This window comes from Lathyrus oleraceus, chromosome 6 (genome assembly GCF_024323335.1).
Source record: "Lathyrus oleraceus cultivar Zhongwan6 chromosome 6, CAAS_Psat_ZW6_1.0, whole genome shotgun sequence".
Classification (NCBI taxonomy): Eukaryota; Viridiplantae; Streptophyta; class Magnoliopsida; order Fabales; family Fabaceae; genus Lathyrus; species Lathyrus oleraceus.
In genome coordinates, this window is record NC_066584.1 from 20,992,031 (window position 1) to 21,009,063 (window position 17,033).

The 17,033-nt window shown below is 34.0% G+C and overlaps 1 protein-coding gene and 2 non-coding genes across 3 annotated transcripts; 1 reads left to right on the forward strand and 2 right to left on the reverse strand.

Moving 5' to 3' along the window:
- Positions 1-1,295: 1,295 nt before the first annotated feature.
- On the forward strand, positions 1,296-1,402 carry LOC127099505 (small nucleolar RNA R71). Its single transcript, XR_007794000.1, has one exon. It is a non-coding gene; the product is annotated as a small nucleolar RNA R71 (small nucleolar RNA).
- Positions 1,403-6,750: 5,348 nt separating this feature from the next.
- On the reverse strand, positions 6,751-9,959 carry LOC127097868 (protein indeterminate-domain 7). Its single transcript, XM_051036358.1, has 3 exons — positions 9,299-9,959; positions 8,241-8,640; positions 6,751-7,775 (listed from the first exon to the last, which is right to left on the reverse strand). Exons 1-3 carry the CDS (start codon positions 9,441-9,443, stop codon positions 6,857-6,859), a joined length of 1,464 nt encoding a protein of 487 aa, XP_050892315.1. The 5' UTR covers positions 9,444-9,959; the 3' UTR covers positions 6,751-6,856.
- A 2,116-nt stretch (positions 9,960-12,075) lies between these two features.
- Positions 12,076-12,181, reverse strand: LOC127099263 (small nucleolar RNA R71). Its single transcript, XR_007793788.1, has one exon. It is a non-coding gene; the product is annotated as a small nucleolar RNA R71 (small nucleolar RNA).
- Between the last annotated feature and the right edge of the window lie 4,852 nt (positions 12,182-17,033).

Below are 17,033 nucleotides of genomic sequence, written 5' to 3' on the forward strand. Positions count from 1 at the left end.
AGCCTAAGTCTAGGAAAGCTTTGTCGATCACATGACTCCCTAAAATGCAAGGTATAGAAAAACTCCCAGGGTCTTTCTCCTTCTTAGCAAGTTTATTCTCGGAAATAAAGTTGCATTCCAAGGGTTAGGGATCGTCAAGCCTATGCTTGTTGGTTAAGATGTCTTTGAGAAATTTGGCGTAAGATGGAATTTGGGTGATGGCTTCGGTGAAAGGAATCTCTACATGAAGCTTCTCTATTACTTTTATAAACTTTTGGTATTGGTTATGTATTTTGGTTTGTTTAAGTCTTTGCGGATATGGGATTGGTGGTTTGTACGGAGGTGGTGGTTTGTAAGTTTTATCCTTGACTTCTCCTTCTTGGTTGGTTTGTTTTTCGGGTTCCACTGGTTCTTCTCCTTGGTTTGTAGGTATATTTTCTTTAGACGCTTTGGACTCGCTCATTGCTGGGTTATGAGGCCCTTCGTAAGCGGTCCCACTTTGTAATGAGATAACGTTAGCTTGCCCTCGAGGGTTGAGTTGAGGTTGTCTAGGGAATTGTCCTCCAGGTGTAGTTTGTGGGGCTTGGCTTTATGCTACCTGTGAGACCTGGGTTTCAAGCATCTTGTTGTGAGTGATTATCTGATCAACCTTGGTCCCTAATTGCGTTATCAGTTCGTTTACGTGAATGTTCTAGTTTAGGAATTCTTTGTTTTGCTGAGTCTTGCCTGATATAAAGTTCTCCATGATCTTCTCAAGGTTAGACTTCTGGGGCACAACTTGCATACGTTGATTTGGTTTTTGGGCTTGATAACCTTGTGGTCTTTGAGGTGCATAATTTTGGATAGGGTTCTGGTTTTTATAGGAAATATTAGGGTGATTCTTCCATCCAGGGTTGTAGGTGTTTGAAAATGGGTTACCTTGGGCGTAATTCACTTGGTCGGTGTTCAGGTCGTTCAAAAGGTTACATTCCGCCGGTTCATGTCTTTTAGATCCACAAAGTTCACACTTTGTGTGGACTACCGCTGCGGTGTTAGTGTTTGTAGAAATATGTTCGACCTTAAGGGCTAAAGCGTCCATTTTCGCCTACATCATGTCCATAGAGCTTATCTCATGTATTCCACCTTGGGTCTCCTTTTTCTCTACGGATGCTCGTTCAGTTCCCCGTTGGTAATGGTTTTGGGCCATATCCTCAATTAGGTCACAAGCTTCAGGGTAAGGTTTGTTCATCAACGCGCCACCAGCGGCAGCGTCGATGCTCATCTTTATGTTATAATGGAGTCCATTGTAGAAGGTATGAATGATCAGCCATTGTTCTAGGCCATGGTGTGGGCAGACTCTTAACAGCTCCTTGTATCTCTCCCAAGCTTCAAAAAGTGATTCTCCTTGGTTTTGAGTAAATCTAGTTATTTGGTTTCGAAGAACAACAGTCTTACTAGGGGGAAATATCTAGCAATGAATACTCTTCTAAGGTCTTCCCAGGTAGTTATTGAGTTAGCTGGAAGTGAATCCAACCATGAACATGCTCTATCTCTAAGGGAGAAAGGAAATAGTCTTAAACGAATCGCATCAGGTGAAGCACCATTAGATTTAAAGGTGTCGGCCAGTTGGATAAAGACTTTTAAATGTTGATTTGGGTTCTCAGTAGCGAGACCCGCGAATTGGTTATGTTGCACTAATTGCAGTAAAGATGGTTTTAGTTCGAAGTTATTGGCAAGAATGAGAGAGTGTACTATACTAGAACTAGGTTCCTCATCAGAGGGTTGGGCAAATTCCTTAAGAGGTCTCCGGTCACGATTCTCGGCCATAACTTTCTTAATTCGTATGAGTAAGAGGCGTGTACGAGTGTAACGTTCGAGTTCTGCTAAGGGATTTACTAAATTTCCGGTACTACGGGTTCTTTGCACTTACCGGCTAATAATGCCTTAGTCTAGACGGTGTAATAACAGGGTACGAAATTTGACGAAGTTGGTCCCCGGCAACAACGCCAAAAACTTGATCGCTCTATTCGCAAGTGCACAAATCACATCAGAGTAATATAAAAGAGTATCGATCCCACAGAGACCAAATCGTCAATCTATCAATTACTATTGTTACGATGTTTATCTAAGGCGGTACAAAAGAGATATTGATGTCGCAAAATAATAGTAAATAAAGGAAATAATAAATACAATGCGGATAAAGATAGGCTTGAATGTAATTCACGTCAGTTAAACGATGTTTCAATTGTCTAAATAGAACTACTTATGGGGCGATATTTTCTACTCATGAAAAGAATCCATTTAACAGGAACTATCGCTTTTGCGTATTCAGAACTAAGTTTACCCTTAAATTAAGGCCTTTTATTGTCACTTATAAAAGGTGCGCAGGACGCTAAAGTAGTAAACTTATTTTTTAGAAATAAGACTCGTAAACTTAGTTGAAAAGTGATTTTGATTTGGAAAGTTTACCCAAGGAGTTTCCTGATTTTAAATCTATCAACGCGTCCGAAAACAGTTTCAAAAATCGTTTTTCCTTAAAGTGATAAAAATCCCTAGTTAACTAAGCCAGGGTGCTTTCACACTCCTTGAGTAGTTAAAACTAACCAAGTTTGTTTCAGAAAATTCGAATTAAAAATCAAAACAACCTTTAAAGCATTTCTACATATTCAATATTTGAAACATCTCTTTAACCGCGATCCTTACAGTCTAACCTTTGAAAGATTTAGCCAGACATGGTAATACAAACAAATACAACGATGTTGAACATGATGAAACGAAGTTTAGAATGTAAGGCGTGAAGAACAAGTAAAGCGTGTAAAACGATTAAAACGAGCAATAAAAATAACGACGAGAAAATTAAATAATGTAAAGACAATGACAAGGAATTAAATAAAGTAAAGCATGACAAGAAAGTAAATAAAGTAAAGCGTGGCAAGAAATTAAATAAAGTAAAACATGACAAGTAAAATAAATAAAAGCGATTAAATTAGAACCTATTTTAAACGGAGGCTTTAAATCTAGTACAAGGAAAATAAACCTTTGACTTCGAAGATAAAGACGACAGCAAAATCAAAGTGCTCCAACTCAATTACACTACGGTGCGATAACCCCTGGATGTGACGGATTACCGCTTTTACAGATGATAATATAGTCTTAGTTTTGTAAACTAAGTTGGATGATTTAGAAATGAACTAGAACAACCTATTTATAGAGGAACTCAACAACATGCAAAGACCATGATGCCCTTCAACTTCTCCTTAGTGGGAACGGAAATGCAAAGGTGGCGCCCGCCACCCCTTCATGGCGCCCTCCATGTGTGTGAATGGGAAAGTTCATGGGATCGTGGCGGTTTCCTCTTGGTTGAGGGCTGATGTATCATGGCTTCTCCTATAGCGTCCGCCATGCATAATGCCATGTGTACAATATTTGTCGAAAAACCCTAATTTTTGGTCTTTTTGCTTTGTTTCTTCTAAAAAAGGTCCCGAAAGAGCTAAATACCTGAAAACAACATAAAAGAGAGCATAACACAAGCAAAATGATAATAAAGACCTAATAAACATGTGAAATCCGAGTCAAAAACGCGGTTTGATTTAGTGTGATCAATCTTCTAGCAATTTTAAACTTGTTCATGCTGACATTTGGGGGCCCTATTCTACCCCCTCTATTGATGCTCATCGTTATTTTTTAACACTTAGTGATGATTTTAGTCATTTTACATGGATCATTTTCATGAAACGTAAGAGTGAAACTAGATAACATATTTCCACTTTTACTTCTTTTATTCAAAATTAATTTGGAACTTCTTTGAAATGTCTTAGAATTGATAATGGGAGTGAATTTCTAATGACTGGTTTTTTCAATACTAAGGGCATTCTACATCAACGTTCTTGTATTGAATGTCCTCAACATAATAGTTTGATTAAAAGGGAACATCAACATATATTAAGTGTTGCTCGTGCCATTCCCTTTCAAGCAAACCTTCGTAAACATTTTTGGAATTTTTCTATACAACATTTTGTTCATTTGATAAATAGGTTCCTTCTCCTTTATTGAAACACAATTCTTCCTTTCAACTTTTATACAATAAGGATCCTTCTTTAATGCATTTAAAAACTTTTGGTTATCTTGCTTTTGCTTATACCCTTACTGCTCACATAACTAAATTTGATGCTCACGTTCACAAAACCATATTTCTTGGTTTTTCATAATGGCACAAAAGGATATTTCTTGTATGATTTATACTCACATAATTTTTTGGTTTCTAGAGATGCTATTTTTTTATGAAACATAGTTCCCTTTCCGTTCCAAACCTATACCGTCAACAACTTATCCTGAACCAAATCCTTCCCAACCTACCCCTGACCTTGAATCGATCCTTCCCATCCAACCACCTTTACCCACTACTCTACATCCTTCTCCCTCTCTCACACCTCCACCACATATTCCTCTTATCACAATAGACACACCTGATCTAAATCCCATTTCCACACCTCCTCCTAACCCTTTAAGGCACTATACCCGACCCACACGTTCTCCTAGTTATCTCAATGACTACCACTATACCCTTCTCTAAAACCAACCCATATCCAACAATCTTTCTCATGATACTCCTTACCCCATCTCCTCCGTCCTAGCCTATAAAAGTTGCTCTCCCACATACAATAACTTTTGCATTTCCATATCTTTCACCACTAAACCAAAAACTTACAAATAAGCTAGTTAATTCGAATGTTGGAGTCATGCCATGAAACATGAAATAGATTCCTTAAGTTCCACCAATACTTGGACCATTGTTGATTTCCCCCTAACAAAAGGCCTATAGATTACAAATGGGTTTACAAAATTAAATATAATGCATATGGTTTTGTCGTACGCTACAAAGCGCGCCTTGTAGAAAAGGGTTACACACAGGTAGAAGGTATAAATTACTTCAACATTTTTTCTTCGGTTTTCAAACTCACAACGATACACGCTCTCCTTGCTTTAGCCGCCATTAAAGGTTGGTTTTAGAACAATTAGATGTAAATAACTCCTTTTTACACGGTGGTTTACATGAAGAAGTATACATGTCCTTACCTAAAGGTCTTCATTTATCTACTTCTGTTTGTAATAACACCAAAGTCTGCAAGCTACAAAAGTCCTTTATGGACTTAAACAGGCAAGCAGACAATGTTATGCAAAGTTGTCTGATTCTCTACTTTCCATGGGTTATAAACATTCACTTGCCGACTACTCTCTTTTTACTAAGCATAATGATTCCTCATTTACTATATTGCTTATTTATGTTGATGAAATTGTGTTGGCCAATAATGGTTTTGCTGAAATTTCCTTTGTCAAAACCTTCCTTCATGACTCTTTTAAAATCAAAGATTTAGGGAACCTTAGATACTTTCTTGGCATTGAAGTTACTAGATCTTCCAAAGGCATTTTAATTAATCAACAAAAATACACTTTAGAGCTTTTGGAAGAATATGGTCAACTTGCTACCAAGCCATCTAAAACCCCTTATGATCCTTCCTTTAAGCTTAATTGTACCATTTCTCCTCCTTATGAGGATGAAACCCAATACATAAGGCTTATTGACATGCTCCTTTATTTAACCACCACTAGACCAGACATCTCCTTTGTCGTTCAACAACTTAGCCAATATGTTTCTAACCCAAAAGTTATTCACTTAAAAAATGTAATTTGTGTTCTACAATACTTAAAAATTGCTTCTGCAACAGGTTTATTTTATTATGTTACTTCTAACTTGCTTTTGTCTGGATTTACATATTTAGATTGGGCAATTTACCATGTTTCTCGCAAATCAATCACAAGCTATGTAGTTTTCTTACAAGCTTCTCTTATACCTTGGAAATAAAAAAAGTAGCACACCGTTTCTAGGAGCAGCTCTGAAGCAGATTATAGGGCTTTGGCCAACTTAGCCTGCAAGATTCAATGGCTACACAATTTATTTCACAACTTGAATCACTCATTCAACCAACCCACTTTTGCTTACTGTGATAACAACTCCACTATCAACCTCACACACAATCCTTCATTTCATGAATGTTCAAAGCAAATAGAGATTGACTACCATGTTACTCGTGAAAAGATCGAAGCCGACATTATCAAATTCTTTCCTATACACACTAGATTTCAAATTGCATACTTCCTCACCAAACAACTCTACCCGCCTACCTTTGCAACACACATTTCCAAACTTGGCCTCATCAACCTCCATAGTTCAGCTTGTGGGGGTGTATTAGATATGAATACATTATTATTATTATTATTATTATTATTATTATTATTATTATTATTATTATTATCTCTTTGTTAGTTTAGGATTAGATATTCAGTTTTCTATTATTTAAAAAGTTGGTATTATTAACCAATATATATATATATATATATATATATATATATATATATATATATATATATATATATATATATATATATATATATATATATATATATATATATTTAAATTCATCGTAGTTAATCAAGTATTATTTTTCTTTTCGTGTGATGCCATTTTCCACATCAATATAAAACTCTCTATCTCTTTCAAATAATAAAGAAAATAGTTACTCTTTTTATTTATCAATAAATAATTGCTTTTATGTAAATAGGTTTAACAAAATTGATTCTTAAGTCACTTTAGACATTTATAATTTCACTAAAGAATATTGAAAATATTCAATTAAAAATTGTTAACTTAAACCCATAATTTTTATAAGAATATATACTAATTTAAATTGATTAATAGAACTTGAAAATTACATTACACAACTGAAAAAAAAGTACTAGTGAAATGTCTACATAGATAGATAATTTTGAATCCATCTACAAACAGAAAATTAATCAATCTCCAAATTTTGAAATTATACAATTAATATACAAACCCTAATTAGCCTCTCCAAGGATTTTGATTATGATTTTGCTTACCATAAGATAAAGAACCCAAAGGATCATCATTAATTCCAGATATATTGAACAAATCTCTTTGTGAAAATGCACCAAGACTCAAAAAGTCCCTTGTCATTTCATCATCATTGTTGCTTTTACCAAATTGGGAATATTGTGTTTGTGTTGATTTGGAAACAAATTCCTCAAAGTTATTATTATTACTACCTCTTTGTGTATCAAACATTCCTCTCATGGTAGTAACAACACCTTCAAATTGTGAACTTTCATTACCAAATATCACATCATGCAAAAGAGAAGATTCTTCTGTATTTGTTGTATTTGTAGCAGTATTTGTAGCAGTAACAGTGACACCTCCTTCAAAGCATTCAGAGGCTATTGCAGCTTTATTCCCATATGGAGCCAAACAATGAGAAAAACCAGTCGCTATTTCTTCACGTGAAGGCATAACTATTCCAGAAACAGGTGAAGATGAATTCATATACAGTGTTTTATATTCAAAAGGCACGTGAGTTTGCATTAACTGAGAGGACCTACAATGTTCTTGATCAGTTTTGCTTACTGTTACACCTATTTGTGATGCTTTTTGCAGTAAACTAGTGGCTGACATGTGTGGAGAAGAACTAGTGATTATATTGTTGGAGTTGAAATTTGAAGGAAAAAGACTTGTAGGGTTAGGGTTTTGATCATAATGGTTCATGTGAGATGGAAATAACCATGATGGTATTTCTGAAGGTCTTAAATTGTTGAAGTCTTGTTCTTTTTTTAGGGTTGGTGGTTGAAAACCATGGCTATGAAATTGTGAGTGATGAGAGAATAGAGGGTTCACTGCTGACATTGATATAGCACTCTCATGTGATAGAACATCACAGAAGGCTCTATGAGTGATAAAACTGTCCCTTCTGCAACACAAAAACATTACACCAAATTTAATCAAAGTGACAATCATGGTAATAATATTATTCAAGCTAGTTATCTCAAAATCGGCCGCGTCAAAACGTTACCTAGGTGTTGTTGATATCAATACCGTTATTCACTGTTTTTGTAATAAAGAATAAATTGTGATTAATTCACGCTGTAACGACCGCAATCAACGTCGCAACATCTTTACGGACTAAAACCACGAAAGTTTTTACACCTGATCGCGACCATTCTATTATTTAAACCTTGATGTTATTAATTACTACTTTTGATCACTGAATCCATATTAGATATTCATACTGTTTAAGAACACTTTTTACTGTTTTATGTACTGTCTCTCTCTCATATCATATGCTCTTTTTAGATTTTTGACTCATTATTGAACTTGCCATGATTTAGATTTTTTTGTATCTATAATCAATTTAAACTAATAGTAATATTCTTACCTTGAAAAAAGAGTTCCACATTCACACTTATACTCTTTAGTGCCACAAATTTTGGAATGAGCTTTCCAATCAGATTGAACTGCATAACGTTTGGAACACTTTTCACACTTCCATTTCTTCTCACCGTGCTTTCTGAAAAAGTGCTTCTTGATTCCAGTGAGGTCTCCTAATGCCCTTGAAGGGTCATGGTGAACACATGCTGGTTCTGGACAGACATAGACTTTCTTTCTTATGACTTCATTGCTGTTTCTTTTCTTTAGCTTCCATGGTAAGTTATGTCCTCTTTTATGAAGCTGAAGATTCTGGTCTCTTTGAAAACCTTTGTTACAAATCTCACAAATGAACCTGTTTGTTGCCAACAGAGTTTGGGGACTCAAGGCTATTACTTCTGCCTCAGGGTCTGAAACAAAACCAAATGAACAACATTTAAGCTACAAATATTCAATTTAAACTATCTCTAATTCTTTAAAGTGCTCTCTAAATCTATGATATAGAGAATAAAAAAGATAGAAAAATAATTTGAGTAATATTGAGTTCATTGGAGCCTAATGCAGCCGCTGCACCTGACTAAGTTGCAGTTGTTGCAGCATTGCAATGTACTTATGGAAAACTGCAACCCGAGTGTGTCTGCAATATTGCCTCCGCATGATGTGGCATGTAATTTACCACACTACATGTCAGAAACTAACTATGCGTTTTAAACATTTGACCGTCATAAAATTTTGGCTTAGCCTAGATGCAACTTCAAGCTCTTGAATCTTTTATCTTTGCTCGGCCAAGTTTCTAATACGCGATTTCTTGCTTGACTTAGCCCATACTCATCTTATCCGAATAGAATTCGAGTGCGCTAGTAGTTCTATGATAGTAATGAAAAAACCTAGTGAGCCAAGGGGCCTTAATTACAAGATACTGAGAGCTTAGAAGGAGATAATCATCAAAGAAAAAAGTTATTCCTCAGCCTAAACCCTAGACACCCTGACTTGAGTATAATATACCCTTGACTAAGGAACATGCACAACCAAATAAAAGGAAAAAAAATAATTGGTATGAATTATTACCTGGGTGGCCTGGTAGATTTCTCTTCCTTTTGGTTTGTGGTTCTAGACTTGCCTTTTCATTCTTGGTTGCTGAAGAAGCACTTTTTTCACTTGAAGCAGATGTCAAATTTGACATATTTTCATCTATGGACAAACCTTTCATCATCTCTTTTAGGTTATTAGAAAGCAAACTATGTTCTCTTTTAAACTATATGTCAGAGATAAACACACTTTTGTGATAGATCAACTTCTTTTCCACTAAAGAATGTTTGAACTAATCCGAATCTAGCGCAAGTGGTTGGTGCGTAGTAGTCTGTATGAGTGTCTAAATCTCAAGATATCGAGTTCGACTCTTAATCATAAAAAAAAAACATTAAGAAAAGGAAGAGAAAGCTAAGAAATTAATTAAGGTGAATATAGATCCCAAGGTGGATTTCCTTCAAAGTTATATACACATCCAAATCAAGAATTTGGTAAGCATGGTAAGTTTCCTACTTTGTATGGAAATTTCAGGATTTGTTTGAGAGTGTGTATGAGTGAAGGGGAAAGAGAGAAGAATATTGTGGATGAGAAATTAAAGGGTTGCTTTGAAAGCTGGCATGGGACATATAAGACCAAAACACAAAGCAAATTTGGCTTGTTATCATGAAGTGCACTTTCTGTCTTTTCCTCTTTTTTTTCTTTCTCCCTTACTCAATAATTGCATTACATTATAACATTATGATATGCATGTGTCTCACTTTAAAACGTTATTAAAACTTTATATTAAACAATACTGATTGATTATTGAAGCAAACATTCTCCTCCATAAAAAGTAGAGATAAAGTTTAGTATGGTCCATGAGAGATGATGAGTGGGTGATTGATTATGTATGAACTTTTAACATCTTGGGTAAAAGCGATAAAAACTAAAAAGCAACACTGCTTTTTCTCTCTTCTCTGAACTCACAGACACTGCCATGAATAGTTCGTTATCATGGATTCGAATCACTAAATAGAAGACAAAACTCATAAAATATAGACAACAAGAATGGTTCATGTATTCTTTCAAATTTTCACGTGTAATTAGTTTAGACCACATTAAATAGTTATATGGTTTATTTTGTTACCTAGATATTTGTTGAAATAGGTTGGTATATGGATGCAAAATTTCATTTGGTATAAAGTTTGTGACTGTTGTTTAGCATAAAGTTTGTTCTCACAGTGTTTATCAAAGATATTAATAACACTGTTAAAGCTTTGTTGGAATCTTGTTAACTATAAGGGGCTATTATTTTTCGAGCTAGACTTCTCAGAAGGACCACTTATATTGACTATCATATCAAATTTACTATTTGACAAGACCTAAAATGGTGTTTATCAATTATTGGAGATAACTCTTAATGGAAGTTTGGTGTTGGCAATGATAGGATATGTTTTTATAGTTTTTTAACCATTTGAATTTATCATATGTTGCTTACTTTTGTTTCCATTTTACTTTCATTTTCTTGTTTTTACTTTATTTCAAATGTTTGAAGAGAATTGAAGGTGTAAAGTCATGTTTAAATGAACGAAAAGCTAGTTCAGAAAAATGTCTAAAAATGTCAGAAATTTTGAGAAAGAACGAAACAATTTTGGCGCGAGAACAAAGGGCCTCATGGTTTGATCGTAATGGCCATTATGGTCGTAATGACCCAGGAATAAGACCTTTTACATTTTCTGCAACTTTAATCATGAGTGACAGTAATCTCATTTAGATTTAGAATCATGAGGACTGTCCAAAAGATGGACCTCATGTAAAGCAAATTGTTTTGAAACTCTGGTTACAAAAATCTATTTTACAATATGCTTTTTTACATGCTTAACGAATGTCTCTGCAAAAGTATAGGCAACTTCAAATATCAACGGATGGACTTAAAGGTGAATGTTGATATCGAAACTTAAAAACTAGACGAATAGGCCGACAAATGAAAATAGTTTAGGCATATTCGAGAAAGTGCATACAAATGCAAATAAAAGTTCTTAATGAGGCTTTTCGTTGAATCAAGCCACAAAAATTGAGTTCAGTTATTTATGATACAACTATATACTTGGAAAGAAACTACGACCTATCATTTTATATTATTTATTTTAAAACAAAAATTTGTCAAAATAGAGTCAAGAATAGTGCTTTACTTGATCAGTCTAAAAGATAGAAATCATGACCTAGGTCTAGTCTTTTATTTAAATTCTAAATCAGTCAAAAAAATATTTCAAACTAACTTATCATCGTTTTAGTTAATCATGAGACACGTAAAATCGGGTAATCCAAATAGTCCTCAATATAACGATACCATTTTTACTAATATGATAGAACCATACACTTGCGGCCTATCAAGTTTTTGACATCGTTGTCAGAGACTATTTTAGATATCGAATCTTCTATTCATCGATTAGACCAAGACAGTTTTTAATTTTTATTTATTTACACTAGTGATGGTTGAATCTAATCGCATTAATCTTAAGGACTACGCATCCCCTAACAATACAGAGCTTCACTCCAGTATAGTGCGTTTTACGGTGGATGTTAATAATTTTGAGTTAAAATTGTTTCTGTTGTTGGTGGTATATCAGAACCAATTTTCTAATTCACCGAGAGATGACTTGAACCTGCATTTGTCCATCTTTATTGAATATTGCGACATTCTAAAGATGAACGAAGTGACCAATGATGTGATTCGATTGAGACTTTTTTCCTTCTTGCTAAGGGACATAGTCAAATCATGGCTACATTTCTTACCCTCTGATTTAATTACGACATGAGATCAATTAAAACAACACAATTTAGAAACCAAATAATCAATTTTACTCGAAAGAATGGGGAATCACTCTACAAAGCATGGAAGTCATTTAAGGACGTGTTAAGGTTATGCCCCCACCATGGACTTGAAAGAGCATTGGTAATCCACACAATTTATAATGGGCTTATGTATTCCACGAGGATGACAATTGAGACATCCACATCAACATAAAACACTTATCACCTCAGTTAGAAAAATGTTTTCACATCAGTTGGCTTTCCAAGGTAATGTTGAGTGTTATGGTAAGTTTGTCTCATTTCACATCAGGCGATTGGACGATGTGAAAAACAATTTATCACATCGGTCACTAAGTGAAGCGAAAGAATATTTGGGGATAAATTTCACTTTTCACACTGGCTAGTCATGTAACCGAGACGATATGCTTCACTTTTAACCTCAGATCGACTTGTAACTTATGAAAGCTTCAATTTCCACCTCTAGCAAACTTGTAACCGAGGGGATAAAGGGCATAAGAAAATTTTTCTCATTGATTCTCTATTTATGTGAAATCCCTTGTATTTATAAAATATTAAAAAAAGTTATTTTTACATTTTTTTTTATTATAACTTGTATATTGTTAAAATAAAATCTAAATGCCCCCATTTTGTACCATATTTTTTAATATATATATATATATATATATATATATATATATATATATATATATATATATATATATATATATATATATATATATATATATATATATATATATATATATATATATATATATATATAATCAAATTTAAATGACACACATTTTGTATCATATATTTAAATGAATACAAGGTCAAAACAAAAATTATATATATTTCTATCGGATTCACAAGACTCCTCAAACATATTCAAAGTGACTAAAAAATTATACATATTTATTTTTACAATAAAACTCAAACCTATCAAATGGTTCAACCGACAAGATAACAACTAATAGACAATAAATCAAAGTGACTCATAAAATTCAAGAAATCGAGTTACTCAACATAGATAGATGTCATATAATTCTTCTGTTGGGAATGATATATGTTTGCTAAATACCTATAAGTTGAACAATGTGCAAAAACACTTAGAATAATAATAAATTATCATTTGGTAAAAAACATTAATATCTAATTATAAATATATTACCTGCTTTCATGAATTAACAATATCGACAGAGACAATGTTCAACACATGTTTCACACTACTACAAAATATAACTTTGGTAATACCATATTACTACAGTCATTTTGTCAACCGTAGTAATATCTCATTTTTATGTGTCTATTTTTTTTTATTATAAGACTTTTCATCACAGTTCATAATAAAAACTGGTGTGATAGATTTAGGGTTACAAGCTTCGAATCTCAGCATCAATATGTTTCCATTTCATCTATAAAAAAAGCGCGTGTCCTTTAATTTATATCGTTAAATAAAAATTGAAAAAAATTTAACTATGGTTGTTTTTATCAATTGTGGTTATATGTGTCATATTTCACTACGGTTGGTATTTGCAACTGTGGTGAAATTCTTTCTAGAAAAATTAAAATATAACATGTTCTTTATTTCATTCCAAAAAATAAGGTTGGGAAAAAAAAGCCCTAGCGAACCATACGACAACGATAGTGAAATCTTCATCTTCACTTATTTATTTGAATGTTCAATCTTCACCATCTTCATTCATTTATTGGAACAAAAATCATTTCTTGGTCTTTTCCTCCTCTTTGAAGTATCGTACTCTACCTTTTTGTGTTCGTTGTTCATTGTTCGTTTCTCTCTCTCTCTCTCTCTCTCTCTCTCTCTCTCTCTCTCTCTCTCTCTCTCTCTCTCTCTCTCTCGTGTTGTGGTAAGGTTTTCCTTTATGTGGATTTGAACTTTGTTTTGTTGTAATTGGATTACTTTGTGTTTTGGTTTTAATCATATTTTGTGATATTTCTGTTGTTATAAGACTATGTGATATGTCCTGTTCATGTTGCCCACTATGTGAGTAAAGTAAATTTTAGATGCTCAAGTTGTATAAAAATAAACTTTATTACAAATGAAGAAAGAAATGTGATTATGAATATGCTTTATGTTTTGGTTTTGAAATGAAATTCTTGAGTTATTGATTGATGTCATGAATTGTATTTATGGTTATGAATATGATTTAGGTTTTGGTGTTGTTAAATGTTATATTGTTATGATTGATATATTAGTATGCATATAACCATATTAATATGTTACGTGTGTAGCATTAGTGTGTCATTCACATTAGTATTTTGATATAAATTTCAGAATTTATTATGGATCATAGTTGGATAAAAGTTTATAGATTAGGTCTGGTGTATGAGAAAAGAGTTCTTTAATTCTTTGAATTTGCGGAACAAAATCTTCTAGACAATAATGGTCTCTTTTATTGTCCTTGTGTTAATTGCGGGAATATTAAAAGACATTCAAAGAAAGAAATATCACATCACATATGTTGTGATGGAATATGTCAAAATTATACAACATGAATGTGGCGTGGAAAAATGGATAAAAATTCAAATGCAACGGCACAAATGCATGAAGTTGATGAAGATATGGATGGTCGACTAAAAGATATGATTTGTGATACTGGAGAATCATCTTTTATGAAAGCCTATATTTATGATACTTTATGTATTGAATACCTCCTAGTCAAAGATTACACGCATTTATCCATTATTGGTGCACTCACCCCTTTGGATATAGCCAATCTAAGGGACGTGAGTGGTGGAGCTCGGAGACGTCCCCCTCGATCCGAGCTTTTACCTCGGGGACATGGACGGGGATCATCTACCCTTGGCCGAGGAATGATCCTCTGTGACACCGAGCGGAGTTTAAAGCATAGTCGTGTTTATCCAGTCTTATGCCCCATCCCTATGAATATGATTCACGTATAACTTCAGCTAGCCGGTCTCATACGAAATAATTACTTGTGCAATTCAAAGAATAACCTCATATATCTGGTCCTTTGCCTCAAAATCACAAATTCAACATATGCTTGTTCCAAGATGGATCAATAAATTGACGTTATGCTCGCGACTTAATGCTCGGTCACATCAAGCTGAACTGATGCATTATCATCATAAGCATATTTCAATTATGACCACATCTAGTTGGTCTAACATCGTACCAATAAAACATGTACATATTAACACATCATACTTGTGAATAAAGAAACCAAACATGCCCTCACAAAAACCTTAAGGATATTTACAACTTAATCAAATATCATTCATCGCTCTTTGCAGCTAAAAAATTCTATAAATTCTACGGATCAAATGCATTCTGATTTTGAGTTGAGCATGGTGGAAGATGTAAGTTGCCTTCTTGATTTTAAAGTGAAGAAAATAAAGGACTACACATGTGACTCTCAAGGTATACTTGGTGGTAGTAAGTTGTACTCAACTGTTGTGGAGTAACTAAATGCTCAAAGATGTCATCAAATATGGTAATGAAGATGTTAACCAGGTTGTGCTAGACAACAAGTATGACATGTTGGTGGCTGAGTTTCCAACTCTGAGGAAGGATGAACAAGTTGCCTTTGTTAATTATAAAGTGAATAACGAGCTTGTTCGAATAAGTGAATTTATGATGGATGTTGAAGCAAATGTCTAAGACATGGTGGTCACTATGAGGAGAAAGATTGGAGGGAAGAGAACTCATGTGGATGTCACGTCTGCTCACATTGATATGTCACTCCATTCTGAAACAAGTTCTAAGAAGTGAGAGTATATTCCTTAAATAAGGATTATGGCTTAAAGGAATATAGGTGAAGGAACTCTTAATTGCATAAAAATCATGAAAGCTACTAGGCTAATGAAGATTGTTACTGATGATGGTCCAAGTTATGAAAAGATGGTCAAAGAGCTTGGAAAAGTGTATGATAGAGGAAAGTGACTGAAGCTTTCACCTTCAACTATTAATTAATCTTGTTGAAGAAAGGTTCCATTTATTAATAAGATTATGACCAAGGAAAAGGGAACTGAAGAAGCAGAAAAAACTCTAAATAAGGATGCAGGAGACTTTTGTTGAAACATTGGTGTATTTTGATTTTAAGGAGCTTCATAGTGATGATCAGTTGTTGGAGACAATGTTTTATATTGGAGTTTATTTTCCTAGAGTGATAAAAGAGATTGGGGTTAATGATGATGGATTCCTTATGAGTTGCTAAGGATCAGTTACAAGTTGGGAAAGATTTCTCAGGCATTATGACCAACACTTGTATACCAGTTGATGTTGGAGATTTTTCACCTCAACCTGTTGTTGTTGCCTCCACTTTTTCGCATAGGGTAGTAAGATCTGACTACTGACTCTATTGACTACATGGTGTGAAGTTGGTTTATGCTGCTGACCCTAGTATGAATGATGCTGCCTGGTGTATTGGGTATTAAGTGTTCTTATTTTTTTGTGCACACATGCTTAAGCATTGAGCCCCGTATTTGGCCCTCATCTGTGTGTGTTGATCTTTGTGTTAGTGATATCTACTACTGGTTCTGACTAAAATACTAATATTATGTTTGCATGAGTGTCTGCTATGGAATTTTGACTATTGTAACAACCTATGCCTTTTAACTTTATGTTACTGATTAGTGTTATTGCTTCTCTGTTTGATGAATGAACTAAGGCCTACTAGGATGTCCGTACAACTTGCAGATCGTTTTGTTAAATTTCCCGTAGGTATGTTAGAGAATATTTCGGTGCGCATAGGTCAATTCTATATTCCTATTGATATCATAATCATGGACATAAAAGAGGATTCCAATATCCCTATCATATTAGGAAGACCATTCTTAGCCATTTCCAGAGCTATTATAGATGTTAAGAAAGGCAAGCTAACCTTTGAAGTTGGTGAGGAAAAAGTCGAATTTATTCTGACGCAATTCTTAAAGGCACCAGCTATAGACGATACATGTTGCCTATTGGATGTCATCGGCGAATGTATAAGAGAAATGA